This window comes from Atractosteus spatula, chromosome 22 (genome assembly GCF_055471065.1).
Source record: "Atractosteus spatula isolate fAtrSpa1 chromosome 22, fAtrSpa1.hap1, whole genome shotgun sequence".
NCBI lineage: Eukaryota > Metazoa > Chordata > Actinopteri > Semionotiformes > Lepisosteidae > Atractosteus > Atractosteus spatula.
This window is the reverse complement of record NC_142727.1, coordinates 13,686,107-13,700,978: the sequence shown is the minus strand read 5'-3', so window position 1 is coordinate 13,700,978 and position 14,872 is coordinate 13,686,107. Positions and strand designations below refer to the sequence as shown.

Below are 14,872 nucleotides of genomic sequence, written 5' to 3'. Positions count from 1 at the left end.
CTGCTAATAGTTGGGGCCGTACTCTATTGGTGAAAGATACCCTAACCAGCTGTGATCCCAATGGGCTGTGAAGGATTTTGGTTGTTTGTTTTTCCTTTTCTAAGTGGTTAATTTAAATGACTTCATTAGTCCTTCTTCTGCCCACAGTACTGGTTAACATTCTCATTGCGTTTTAATGTCGTTGGTGTTTTAGCATTACTGTTGATCTTCTAGCACCTAAAGACAGTAGAGAGACTACTGAGCAAAGTTACTTTCACATGGGCACTAAATTATTATCAGAGATTTGCTGTACTTGTTATTTGCTGAGTTTATAGCCCAGTTAAAGATGGCTGTCTGAAGGAACTACAGAAAGAGATAAAATTCATATCTGCTACCTGGATCACTCATTAAATGCAATCCATCATCAGCAAGCTTTGGTACATGAAAGTCTCATGATGAAACGGTGTCATATTAAAAGCCACTGGTCTGCAGTAGAATATGTTGAATTTGCCTGTTTTCCTTTCCATGTACTCCACCTCTTAGTCATCACCAATAAGTGGCTTCTTACACTGTGGAATATCAAATAATTCACAGATGCAAAAGATAATTGTTTGAGATTTCGCCCTTTGAATCCTTGCCAGTCTCTGAAAATGAAGTTTGCTCTGCTGTGTGACTGTTTCCTTCATGTCTCCAGCGTTTTGGCTGTGAAAGAATATTTCATGGTTCACAACAGTAAATTCTTAGAATCTCCTTTTTGGACCTGTTTGTTTCAGAGAGGGAATGGGAATTGAAACAACTCATTTTCAGGTCCGTTACAGGCCTGCTTTTTCTGTAATCAGTTAGTTTACAAAACAGACTTACAACTTCATTCAAGGGTAGTACTTGAGCCGCTGTCAAATAACAGCATCCACACACGTACAATATAGTTTTCTTGTGGCTAAACTAAACAAAGGGAGGGAAAAAAACTAATTTCTGTATGTCTCACAGCTTTTTCTCTCTGACTTGGCACTCTTTGTGGGTTTTTGTGCACACTCAAGCCTCTTGGGTTTCCTCCAGGAAAAATGTTTTAATTGTCCTCAGATGTGATTGCAAAGATGATGTAATTTGTGCTGCTACCCCAGAACTCAATTGAAACCTAGGCATGGCTGCGTGTGTATGCCCATGTGGTGTTTTAGTCTTCATATCTTTTTTATACTAAGTACCTCTTTTCATCGTTTCATCGGGGGTGGTGACCTCTGTGGGTATGTCCACACTTTTAACAGGGGTTGCTCTTACTTCAGGAGACCCCAATGTAGTATGATTCTTATGTTGCCATTCATTTGGCCTACCCAGTTTTAAGGCTTCTTCTGTCTCTGCACATATGCGTGTGAAGTGACTCTGTAGTAACTTTGTCCACCTGCGCCTTTGAACTATGAAGAGCTCTGTGAAGATGCAAATGTAGAAAATTTCATTTACTTCATGTGCTGGGGGGGGGGGGCGGCGGGGGGACTCAACTGAGCACATAAACTAGAAAAGCTTCCCTAGGCTGAATGAGTACGGATTCTTTCAGCGCCTCAGACATGGGGAATCTCCCTTTGTACACCGAGCCTGGGCAGCGAGCCTGGGTTCCCGAGGGGGCTCCGCTGTCATGCATGTATGAAAAGATAGACGCTGGCCGTGAACGTCATGCCTGCGTTCTCCCCCCCACCCCACCACCCCCCCGCATCACGCCAGGTCCGTCAGGCGTGTGCTGGTTAACAAGAGGGGGACTAGCGTGAGAGATGAGGGACGGGAGACACAGACGCTGCTCTGCGAGGGCCAGCCTGCCTGCTGTCCCTCCTCGCTGTTTCTTTTGGCTCATGAAGAGCTCCATGCTTTGTCCTGGGGGACTGTACCAATGAGAGAGAGAGAGAGAGCGAGCGAGAGGGAGCTTGTGCTAGCCGAGAGAGACAGAGTACAGAGACTAATAGGAACCAGTGTGTGTGTGTGTGTTGTTGTTTTTTTTTCCGGCACTGCAAATTGAGCGTAAAATGGGTAGTGCAAAACCAGGCTAGCCAAGAGCAGGACATGGAGCAAAGTGGGAGAGAGGTCTTTCGCCAAAAAAAGAGCAAAACCCGGGAAACGAGATCTATTTAAATCCATTTAAATCCACTGACTCCCTTGCTCCCTCGGGTCTAAATCCAGCTGTGAGCGGTGGGGGAGATTTCACTCAGTGCTGTTACTACAGAAGGGGGGACAGCACGCGCGGGAGGCAGCCGGGGTTGACATCTGTATCCCGCTGTGTGGAAATCGTGGGAGCTGGGGTGGAGGAGGCTGCTGTGATGGCCCCGTTTCAGCACGCGGAGATGATGGAGAAGAAGGTTGTCCGCCGCACAGGCTGAAGGGGAAAGTGGGGAGGAGGAGAGGGGGGAGGGGGGAGGTCAGCTGGCTTTCTGGAGGACAGCTCTTTTTTTTTTTACTGGTTTCTTGAAACGAGCGTCGTCGCAAGGTAAACAAAAGGCTGACGGCACAGGAGAGAAGAATCGGGCAGCTTCCGTGAGTATTGACTGCGATCTCTTACGAATGGCTGGAGTCCAGAAATTCTGATGACTTTGAAAGCCAATTCCCCCCCCCCCCCCCCCCCCCATCTTCCTGACTTTGTGTGCGAACCCAGGGTCAAGACTGCATCATCTTGAACTTTCACTTCCTTTCAAAAAGATTAAATGTTAGCACGCTGATATCCTCACCGTGACTCGACTTTTAAGCTTAGTCTTGAAATATGTGCAGTTCTTTGCTGGATTCTGTTCATCTCTGTGCAGTTGTTAATGCTTCTATGGTTAAGTAGTTATTTGTATCTCAAGCTAAAATGCCTTAATCACTGGTTTGACCTCACAGAGGTAAAAAATGTTATGGTTTTTCTAGTGTACTCATCTCCCTCGTGCTGTGGCAAGAAAGTCTGTGAGCTTTGAAGCAGCAGTGTTATTGAGCAACATAGAATAACTAGGTCATTAGTGCTCAAGTTACTTGTGTTATGTAAATAGAAACATTGTTTTATTTCACATCATACTCCGAATATAGAGCATCGTTGTATTATTTTCACTCCTGCAGTTTTAAAAACTGCTTCAACAAATATCCTTTGGGATATTTTTTCCCCTGTCGCTATGAGAGACAGTATGCTTTTCCACCTTTTTTATCCTTAGTTCTCAGTTTTTGAAAATGTTCTTAGTCTCTCTTTATTAAGCCCTGGAGGGCATGTATTTTCCAGTATTTCTCACAGAAAAAAAATAATATAGTATCTTCAGCTTTGGTCTTGTTCTCTGTGATAAGAGGAGCAAGGAAGGAAGATTAAAAAAATGCAGGAACAAGGGAGAGAGTTTAAAAGCAGGCAGCAGACCATGAAATGGGCTTTAATAGTAGCCACTGTTTTATTTACTATAAATATGATCCCTCTCACAATTCTGCACAGGCCGTAATGTCACAGTATAAAAAGACAAAGTCTTCTGATGTGCTCTTCACATTTCACTTTTTGTGTGGGATCCTTCGTTTGTCTGGGATGCATTGTGATGAGGAGTCCTCATTGAACAGTTCAGGAACATGCCAAACACAGAGGTAGCGAGACAGGTCTAGTCTAAAAGGATAGCTCATGTTGGCATTGCTGTAGGGCTTTAAGAAAAGCTTATGGGAAAGCTTGTCATCATTCTTTTTGGATGAGTTGTGCTCTCTATGGTGATCTTAAAAAGAGGGAGTAGCAATATAATGTGCTTGTTTTAGTGGGGCTGAGGGACTCCCCACCTCCATATAGTTCCATTGTAAATGGCTATCCAGCACTGCTTATTTGATAAACCAGCTTCCAGTGACAAGAAGAATCAAGCAGAGGGCTATAAAGCATGTTATTTTAGCATGTGTGTGTTTTTCAGCAGTTATGTGGGGACCTGGGGCAGAAGGCCTTATTCAAAACTGTTAGTCATGTTTGGAAAATGTATATTTCCCAGTGTTGATATTTGTTCATTGGTACATGAAACTTCAAAAGAAATATATTTTTTTCCATTTCTTACTCCCCTCTGCATAAATGTAGTGTTATGTGGTTGTAGCCGAGGAGCTCTTGTTTATGAACAAAAATAAAGGTTTTTAGGGTACAATAAGGAATTCTGAGCGTCATCCATCATTATTTGATATTTTATATGGGGTGTGTCTTTGTCTGTAATTAGGGAAAGAAATCTGTGGACTGGAAAACTACCATTCAATCCAAAGCTATTCAAACACTAAGAAAAATTGCTTTGAGCCAGGCCTGTACAGTAAATGACACTATTGTCGTCTGGGAAACCGCACTTTTAAAGCTCTGCCATTAACTTTTTGTTATTCATCGTGTTTTGTTTTTTTCTAGCAGTAGCGTAATTTGTACTGATGTCCGATTAGATCCGATCTTTCAGATCATTTCAGATCAGATCATTTTCTCTGAAAATGTCCTTTGTGTCTTATGTTTTTGATTTTAAATGTGATGAGTTGGAACGATCAATTTGGTGGATTTTATGAAGTATTTATCAATTTGTCGTATCTATTGTCATACAGCTTTCTCCACCAAGATGTTTCCGCCTATTTCAATAGCCAGTTTCTGGTGTGTACTTCCTTGATGATCAATGAACAAATGTAATATTCGGTGAAACCTTTTGAATCTTGGAATATTAATCCCGTGTACTGTGAAGCAAAATGCTATTAACCATATACAATATTTAAAATTAAAAAATGAAGGGGAATCCTGCTTTCATGTGGTCAGACTAACGCAAACAAGAAGCTGCAGATTCTAACAGTTATGATTATAGATCCTTTCAAACCATACAAAGGACTGTTTAATAGAGATACGTAGGCAGGAGGTAGCTTTCATTTCACTGGTGTTGTAAAATCGGCCAAAGCCTGGCAAGTAAACAGTTAAATTTGCTTGGGTCTCTGTCTGTAGCTGTTATGGAGGGCTAGAGGTTGTCTGTTTGGGGGGGGCAGGGCTTTATTTCCAGTCCGGGGGCAGAGAACAGAAACTGATTTTTTTTCCCAGACTGAGGTCAACACTCGCGTTGCTTTGCCCCATCATGCTAAGTGCTTGCCCCCATCTGAAGGTGGGAAGGATGTGTCACTCGAGGACATATATTCAAGATATGGAGCAGAGCTCCTCTTGGCACAAAGGAGCTGGGGGAGATTCATGGCATTGCTGCCACACTGTAATGGCAGAAGATTAAGGTTTATGTATAATAGGCCAATGGCGTGTGTCCTTAAACAGCTCGGGGCATTTTTTTATTTTACTGCTTGTAGAGCAAGAAGTGATAAAAAATGGTCAGCCTAGGCCATTGCCTGCCTTTAAACTTGTCAGTACTCATGAGAGAGCATTTAGTATGAATTAATAATTCATAACAATAGGCTCTTCAAAACAAATTAGGAGGAATAACGGGAATGCATTGTGGCTTGCAGAAGTGGCCAGAGCTTCTACAAAGAGCATGGGCTAAACTCTCCCTAGTGGATTCATTTTGTTTAAGATGTAAAATATAAGGGTCGAAGATGATAAAAGCCTTCAGCATTTAGGTGATGTTAACTCTGAAGATAACATCCCTGTGATGTTACTTGCATAAGAAAAAAGCTTTGTCGTGTATAATTTTTATGTATATAGATGGTTTTTGTTGATAATTGTGACTAACAGTGTGAGTAGTGAAGTTACTTTCAATCATCCTTAAGCCATGTTGAGACAGCCTTCGAGCTTATTTTCTGGGGGACCAATTCATCAGTCACAGTCCAAAAAAGTGCATGTGAAATCTTTATGCCAAAGGTTGTGCAGAGTACAGCAGATTACGACTGTGTAATTGGTAATTCAGTGTTTCTACAGAACTTGCATACACACGTAACTACACACATGCATACTGTGAGATAGCCTGTCATAAATATGGAACGTAGAAAATTAATACTGAAGAGCACAAGAATAGCATTATTACAGAATTAATGCAAACTGTACAGTGTTCCTGGTTTCTCTGAAAGAAGGTAAATTCTTTGTGATTTTAAACAGCAAAGGTTATTGATTCCTGTCGGGATGTTCTGTGTGTGTGAGGCATCTCAGTTTTGAGTTCCTAAGTGCCTCCCGAGTACGGAGATTTGTATTACTTCCTGTTTTAACAGCGGAGAACGGGAGACACCTGCTTGCTGTTTGGGGTCTCTGTGCAAGCCCATTGAACGATCGCGCTGTTTTCATTTGTTATTCACTGTGTGCATGCACATCACTGAGCTGACAGATTTTCTGCCTCTCGTTCCCTTGGTCATTTTTATTTGGTTTTTGTGTGCCTCTGCCTCTCTCTCTCATTGTCTTAATACCTTCCTGCTGATTGTTTCACTCAAGCCTGCTCTTTCCGTCTCTCTGTGTACAGCTAGCTCTGGCAGATGAGCAGAGTGAAGTGACCCGAAATGGCTGTGAAGCAAAGGAGCTGGTGTACCTTGTGCAAATTTGCTGTCAGGTAGGCGTCAACAGGCTACTGGTACTCCTCTGTGCTTTAAAACAGACATAAAAAGGGAAACATTGCACATCTGAGAGTTTCATTAGATATAAGTTTGAGCTATTTCACACTTCATTTTCAGAGCTACAAGTTTTGGGGAATATTCGTGCTCAAGCGGCAGATCAGCAATACAGCTTACATTGTTTTTAATACGCATTCTCCCAGTGAGAGGTAAAAACCTTTTGTAATATCCAGCACATGCTGTTGGCTTATGGAAGAGCCCACAGCTCGTAAAACCTGAACTGATTTCAGCTCAGGGAATAAAACTAATCTATTGGCTTTCAAAGACAATGTGTTGCATTCAGAAGTTTCAAAACACGGTCTAGAGACAGGTGGGTAGGCTTCTGTGATTAAGATAAAGTGCTTTTACACTTGAGACATGACATTGATTGTCTTATGATTGTGGTACCCTGTCTGTTATCAGATGAATGTCAGCAACATCCGATAGGACTTTTCTTCACAAAAATGTAGAAGGTCTACCTGCATCCCTGAGGGTGCACACAGAGCAAAAGAGACCTGGGAGTGATGGCTTCTGTATAATTGTTAGTTACCAGTAGACAGACATTCGAGAGTGCATAATTACAATTAAGTGACAAATAACCAAAGATTCAAAACCGAAACTGAAGCTTCTATGAAACGATAAATTCACATGGGAAACAGGAAGTTTGTGTTGGGGCATTAGGGCAATTTGCTTAATCCAGCAAGCTTTAGTGGTGTCATGTTGCTGGGAAAATGCAAATTGCAGCACAAATCAGATCCACCAAAGGAGAGAAAACAAACATTGAAAGGGGACGTAATTCAGAACACTTCACCCAGCATCAACAGGAGCATGCAATTATAGTTTGTAGGTTTGTCTATGTAGTAGAAAACATTGAAGTGATAGAATGAATGATGCCTTACTGTTATCAAATAGATTGCAGTGTTGTAGTTTCTCCTACTATTTTGTTTACATTATGCATGTTAATGAAGACTAGGGGACCTAAATAGAATGGGACAATAAATTCACAAGCGCTCATAAGTCAGTATTTTATTTTACAAATTTATCATCTCTTCAACCTCAAGACTTGGTGGTGTTGTTTTTAAGTATCCTTCAAGGTATCCTGGCCCGGAATCTGACATTAAATATCTCAGTGAGAGAGGAGCTGCTTATAACCACTTCCTTGTAGATCCCACCACTCCTGTTCGTAGCTTCTAAAGAGGCTCTTTACATGCTGCCTGTAACAGTGAAAGTAAAAAGCCTCCCAAACACAAAAAATACTAAGCCTTTAAGGGGGTGTGACTAAGTAAGCATACTTGCAAATGGGCTTATCGTTTAATGTTTCACTTGACTCCAGCACATACTTCCTTCTCTGCATGTTGAATGCATTTTCACATTAGCAGTAATAATGGGTAAAAGAATGCCCAATTCTTTTGCATTATGTTTGTCTGGCTGTCAACTTTGGCATGCTTTGAGGTCGATAGATTGGGTGGGGCATAGAAAGAAAGGAGAAATTACTCTTGTGTTCAGGCCCTGCAGTTGAAATTCTCTGCCGGATCATACCAGAGATTCACCCACCAGGAACATCTTTAAATCTAGACTTCAGACCTATTAATACAATTTGCCTTTCAGGTTTTATATTGATATTTTATACCTGCATTAAGTCTTATATCTCTTCATGCAATTTTTTTTTCAACTTTTTGAATGTATCTTTTTCCTCTGTATCATTGTCATCTGTCGATTTTATTTTCTCAATCTTTTTTTGTGTTCATTTCTTCCTATTTGACATCATGTGGAAAGTGTCTTGAAACCTGTGGCACGGAGGTCACTACAGAAGTAAAGTTTGTATTGCACTGCATGTGTTTCAGGAGCATCTAGTGTAATAGGAGACTCATTCCCAGAGAGGGAATTGAACTTGTGAAGAATCGTGTGGTGTGTTTCCGCCTCTCTGTTGCCTTGGCTGCAGTTGAGAGAGTTCTCTCTTGGCACCGCGGAGCAGAGGAAAATAATGTTTTACAGTCGTGTTGGTGACTGCTGAAAATGGCCACTTAAGAAAAAAAAGGTCGTGAGACACACACTTTAAAAAAAAGGCAGCTAAACCACAGGCACAGTAAGTAATAGCTCTCTCTTTTGAAATGGTTTTGTTTTTTGGAAACCCTCATGTGAGAAAAAATGAAGAAAAAAAAACAATGGAAAACTGAAATGGAAAATGTTTTTTTCGAAGCTGATGGTGAAAGAAAGGGCCAAGCATTGTAAAATGTGTTGGAAGCATTTTGAGAAATGTCAAAGCTGAGATCTACAAGACAATTTGAAGGAACAATTCAGATCGCTGAAAAAAAAGCTCTCTCCCAAAATAAGATCAATAAGAATAGAAGCAAAGAAGCCAAACTTGCATGTTTGAAAGCGCAAGTCTCCCACTGACATTCACAAGACCAAGAAACCATCTTCTGGGCACCTTCTGGAAAACAGTTGCTGTACTTATGCACGTGTTCCCGTACATGAAGGTTCGTTAGAGGTTCGGTAATCCATGTTTAGCAGCAATTAAAATACAAAGCAATGCAAACGTTCGTGTAATAAGTGGGATTACTCTGCTCAAAGACCAAGAAAAGGACCAAGGCAAAGGAAAACGGGGAGAGCAGTACAGTCGGAAGGGGCGCTGAGGTGCAGTACGATACACCAGAGACCACAGGGGGATGTAACTGGGCCTCAGCCGCTGCTGTGAAATGGGTCTGGAGCTGGGAAGCTGGACAGCCGCCAGAAACGCAATGATTATTTTAATGCAGGAGGGAGATATCAGTGCGGAGCTCAGGGAATCTCATTAGCCCACGCCGCTTAGCGCCTGGGCTGCAGGCGGAGATAGGAACGTGGAAATCAATACAGCCGGCGTGCAGCCACATTGATCGCCGGCTCCGGGAGCGCCGGGGAAGATTAAAAACAACCGCCACGGACTTCCCTTCTGTCCCCCTCCTCCTCCGGATGGAGAGGAAAAATCCCAAAGAAAATATGTCCTGGAAAAAAATATTTTAGATATCGACTGCAATGTTTTTGACAACAAATATTGGAAATTTGTATTGACTTCTGGTTCCAAGTCAAATGGATGACACTGTTTTTGAAGGTATTTTGATGGATGGACTCTGAGCCTCAGGAGTACCATGCAGTATCACTATGTACGCATGCATGTTTTTAGAAAAATCAAGTGTATTTTAAGTGTTTTGAATATTAAGGTAATGTCTGACAGCGTTAATCATTGGATGCCCTACACTCCAAGGACAATGCATGATGGCATGTAGGGCTCAGAGACCAGTGAACAGGCAGATCCTTGTCTAGGATCGACAAGAGGGAAGGAACAGAATCCCCTAACAGCTTCTGCAACCCGGTAAAAAGCATGTTACAGGTGCTCAGCTTGTATCCCTTGCAGTGGTGGACACATACTACAGCTACAGCTTGCAACTTTCTGTGTAGACCCCCTGTCGATGAATGCTGTTGATAACAAATGTTAATCAATAGACCGAATTTGCCTTTGTGCAGTTCATTCAATATAATGTCAGTACATCTGCTGCACACAAGATTTTGTAATAACCTAGTTTATAACCTGATAATAACCTAGTTTGTTTCTGTTTTAAGTGGTTTCTTTTAATGATGAGTACATATTCAACATGCATAAATTGGTGTTTACCTATAATGTATCTAAATGTAACTGGTAAATACAATTGAACGTGTACGGTATGTATGACATGTACTGGATTATATTTTCAGTCTTTTTCACAGTCTTTGTGGTTTCTCTTCCGAACCTCCTCTCCCAGTTTGTCTCTTTTCGTTCTTTACTTTAAAACAGACTGAATCATTCTCTTTTAGGCTGCCGTTTTTTTTTTTAAGTTTATTTTTTAGTTCGAAATCCTTACAGCACAGCTGAATTTAGGCTAATGGGCATATTTATGCTTTTAAAAGACATTTCAGTCTTCCTCTAGGTTGGCATTAAAAGGCAACCAAATGTTTTAGGAGCTTACAACATGCTTTTGAGGTGAATGGAAATTTGGAACACAACCACATTGGCATAAAACAGGAGATATTTTGGGAATATATACCCATGTCACCTTGATAAAGTTTGCCATGATGTCACTTTAACATGCCTTGTTGTGTGCACCAACCTTTGTGTAGATTGTCCTGGTGGTACTGGTCCCAATCCTAATTTGATTTCCTGCAGAAAGGAAAATAATAAATTCCGAGGTATTCCTGTCACAGCTGTGCATCAAGAAAGCATGTAGGCATTTAGATTGCCACTATTGACTGCTATAAATTATGGATTGCACTATGAATAATATCAAATGAAAAGAAACCACAGCTGCCTCTTAAGCCAGCGCTCCAAAAGCTGAGAAGGGCAGGCAAAACAAGAAAGTCAGGAACGGCTTTCCAAAACTGTTTCTGCTTCTAGATCAGGTTCTGCTGTGCAAGTTCATGTTTATTTAATGCCTACAAGGAAAAACATAAATGTGCTTTAAGGTGTCAAGATTCTGGCTATGTGGGTTGGAGTTTGTAGCGCACATACACAATGGAACAGGTAGCGGGTTTATTCCATGCTGACACAGTGCTTCACTCTGCAGGGTTCATAACTGTAGAAATAACCAGACAAAGACAAATGGTCCAGGGGTTCTTCTGTTTACTCTTTCAAAAAAGATTTGGTTTGTTTGAAGATTACCAGTGAATGTTAATGTCTGAGCTGACGTGCCTCTATAGTTCGACAAGTGCGTATCAGGACAGGTACCTCTAAAACAGAGCAGTAATAACAGTTTCCTTGAGTTATTTAAAGGTTGCTGTGAATATGTTCAGCGGTAACATTGTGCTAGGAAAAATAAATCTTTTAGCTGTCACTTAAGACTATAAAGCTCTTGGTTTGTATTGTACGACACCTTCCCATTCACAACCAAGTTTTATGAGAAGCCTTTTTTTCTCAGCCTGTCCCAAATGAAATATGTACGTATGAAGTCTGTGAAAACACTTGTAACTTGGAAAGACACCACAGGAACTAGGAACTCTGCAAGGAGATGAACTTTAACAGCTTTTCTGTTTTTTGAGTAATGGAGTATGTGTCTGGGTAGGGATGAGGTATAAGCTGCTGTAAAGCTCCAATAAAACCTATTTAAATTGACCAAGAGGGATATATATTGTTCTGTTACTTTTTGCTTGTAAAATATATACATGATGTTACCCTCCTGTGACTTAAGATGTGGGAAGTAAATAAAATAATGACAACAATATGTGTAGACTCATTTATTCTGCAAGAATAGAATCTTAACACGGTTTGAACAACAAATAATTAGTACGCTGGTGTTAACTCTTCTCAGGGGTCTTGAAAGGAGGCCATTTTTCGGCCCATTTGATAGTAAGTAGTTGATCTCAGGATTTAATCTAGTCATTTCTTAAAAGAAACCAGGGTATTTGCTTCAGCAACATGTCTGTGTAGCTTGTTTCGTACTCCCACAACCCTTTGGCTGAAGATGTGCTGGCTTTCCTCCATATTTTAAACGGTGGCCTTTGCTGAAGGGCCTGCAGGGTCGGGCAAGTCCCTCAGTCAGAATGCAAAGAGGGGCACCGTGTCGGGTAGTTCCTTCACTCACTGATCTGTGTTTCTCTCTCCGTCTCAGGGCCGGAGCTGGATTGTAAAGCGCAGTTATGAAGATTTCCGGGTCCTCGACAAGCACCTCCACCTGTGTATCTATGACCGCCGCTTCTCTCAGCTTCCCGAGCTGCCACGATTCGACAGCCTGAGGGACCGAGCAGAGGTGGGGCCAGATTCCTCTGACCGTGTGACAGTTTGACCAGGGGACTAGTTCTCATAGCGCGTTGGCCAAATCCTGAGGAGATGAGGGGCTGTCTGAATATTGCTGTCTGTTTCTGTGTTACATGATAAAAGTCCTTCCTCATCTGGAGGAGAAACATAAAGCAATTTAAAAGTGTCCATAAAGCTATAAAAATACAACATGGAATAAAACATAAAACATATAAAACTACATAAAGCACAGTGAAACATATTTTACAAATATGTTAACAAACCCAAATGCATTCCGTTCATACTTTAAGAAATATTTATTATATGAGAAAGATGTGCCAGCGTCTTCTTGAAGCGTAACAGTTTTCAAAATGCCATTCAATATATTTTGAAATGTATAACATTATAGATTTTTTCTGTACGAATGTTCTCTGCTTCTACAGAGATTTGCAAACAAACCCAGCTTAATTTCTTGTTACTCTGGACACAGAATTCTCCAGAGCTGTTTAACAAGGCAGCCTTGTCAACAGTGTCGTACAATTGGTTTCTTCTCAAGTCGGAATTTAGTTTAAAAAAAAGATGAAAATGTAATATGTGGTTTATGGTCAATAAGCACATTTAAGTATGTCAGTTTTTATTGCAAGTAGATTCATTGTTTCCATATCACAGCTGTACTGCGAAAGTGACAACTTTCTTTTTTATCTCAAAGGCCAGCCCTGTCCTCAGTGTGACAGTTGTGTTTCTTGCTGCTTTAAGAATGAACCCCAATGCCTTGCAGTAATGAAAGGAAAACACATAAAGTCTTTGAACAGAAGCTTACTAGTGCCCCTTTAAGCATTGATAGGTTCTGAGGAGTACATAGAGAAAGAACAGATGAACAGCTGTTATCTTAAATGTGAGGAAACTAGAGCCATTTTTAATTCTAGAACTTCTCAAAGTGGAACAAACTAAATTTTATCATCAAAATGGGATTGTTTCTATGTTGTAAATAGCACTGCTTACCTCGTTGAGCAAATGATTGGTTTAGGTCAGTGTTCTCATTTGAACTGATGTATTACTTGCTTCTCAGTGTTCTGTCACTGTTGTGTACATGTATCGTGAGCTCCTTTTTGTCATGTCTGATGTTTTATACACTTAGGTATATATATATAACTCTCCTATTTGTTTTTTCAATAAGCGTGTGACACATTAGGTCTTGTGAATATTTCGGCTGCAAAATCTAACAGCTTTGGAGAATTGAGTAGCCATTAATTCCTGCTGTAATGGATGATAATGTAAGCCTCTCAGTGTTTAATTAGAGCACCTGGGATCTCTAGCTCAGAACTCCTCTATTTAATCATGTCTGCTGTGCTTAGATGCTACACAGCCTATGGAACAGAGTGACGGGTAAAGTGAGGAAGTGATTGAAATCTGTCATTCCTCACTTACCTAGAGTTCTGTACTATTTTCTCTCAAGTGTTAAAACACATATTTAAGGAAATCAGAGGAAAAAAGCAAAAGGCGTACTTTTCCCCCCAAAGACAGTGTGTTGAGGTCATTTCAGAATAAGTACCGAATCTCCAGTAAGGCTTTCTTAAATATGTTATTGTCCTTGACTGAATCTGACATTCTGGCCATCGTGACTTTTGGACAAATCTGCATGTACCATCTGCGAAACCCACATGTCATCAGCTTCTTTTAATATGGCTCTTTACATGTGAGTGACTGAGCTATTTTTATGGCAAAATGATGCCTATATCGAAGGGCCCCGTGTTGTTGCTGCAGTCTGTTGGCCTGTCCACTTCAGTGTGCTGCAGGACCCAAGCTGTTAATCCCATTCTTGGCAGGATTTAAACTGGAAAATGACATCACTGGCTAGCGGGCCCATTACCTCAGGTGACACCCACACATTACGCAGTGTTTTTTATGTTTATTATCTCACTTTCGGGGGCCGAGCCAGACAAAGGTCAGATCGGTTGTCAGATGAGATGACAGGTCACAGGGTATTCCTACCACTATACCGTGTTACTGTGCTCAGCTGTGGTACTAGAGTGCCTCGCATCTTGTTCGGAGGCATTGTAGTAGGTGACAGAAAAACACATAAATACACATTTCCTAGGCATAGTAGTATTCTATGTAAGGAAAAAGCTTTTGTGCCTGATCACAGTGTTCTCAGGTGAAAATCATGGATTCATTAAAATCTCTAATCTATTAGGCATCAGTTGAGAAACTGTTCTAAATTAGTTCAGCCCAGGAATTACTTTAACCCTCCACCTTTGCTGAACTAAAATAGGGTTTTCAGGTTTGTATCATAGTCATTGTCATCACAGCCCCTGCTGTTCCTGTACCTGCTTCAATGTCTGACGTTTTTGTTGAAAACAATTGAACATCTCACTGAGAAACAAAAAATGAGAAACCAATATTGCCTTGGTTAAAACCTCAGATTTCTCCATGAAAAGCCTGAGATGTTACTTGTCAACGAGATCTGTGTCCTTCAGTGGAAAGACAGGTCTCTTTTAATCCTGCTTGCATTTCAAAGTGGCTGTGTGTGCACTTTGGAGATTTGACTCGAGTCAGTAGGATGTGATGGACAGTGTCTCACACAGTGTCTCTGCCGTGGAGAGACACAAATCCCGATTACATGAATCGCTGGTCTGCGGATTATCACAAGGAAATGGGAAAGCCCTG

The 14,872-nt window shown here is 41.1% G+C and overlaps 1 protein-coding gene across 4 annotated transcripts in view; it reads left to right on the top strand.

Annotated features, from left to right (window-relative positions):
* Positions 1-14,872, top strand: part of arhgap32b (Rho GTPase activating protein 32b) — a 158,235-nt gene that overhangs the window by 91,808 nt on the left and 51,555 nt on the right. For 3 of the 4 annotated variants that reach the window (XM_088939377.1, XM_088939373.1, XM_088939372.1), the window contains 2 exons: positions 6,336-6,422; positions 12,081-12,218. In XM_088939377.1, coding sequence (XP_088795503.1) covers positions 6,336-6,422; positions 12,081-12,218 — 225 coding nt within the window. The remainder of the gene's footprint in view (positions 1-6,335; positions 6,423-12,080; positions 12,219-14,872) is intronic. The other variant, XM_088939371.1, reaches the window with a different exon arrangement.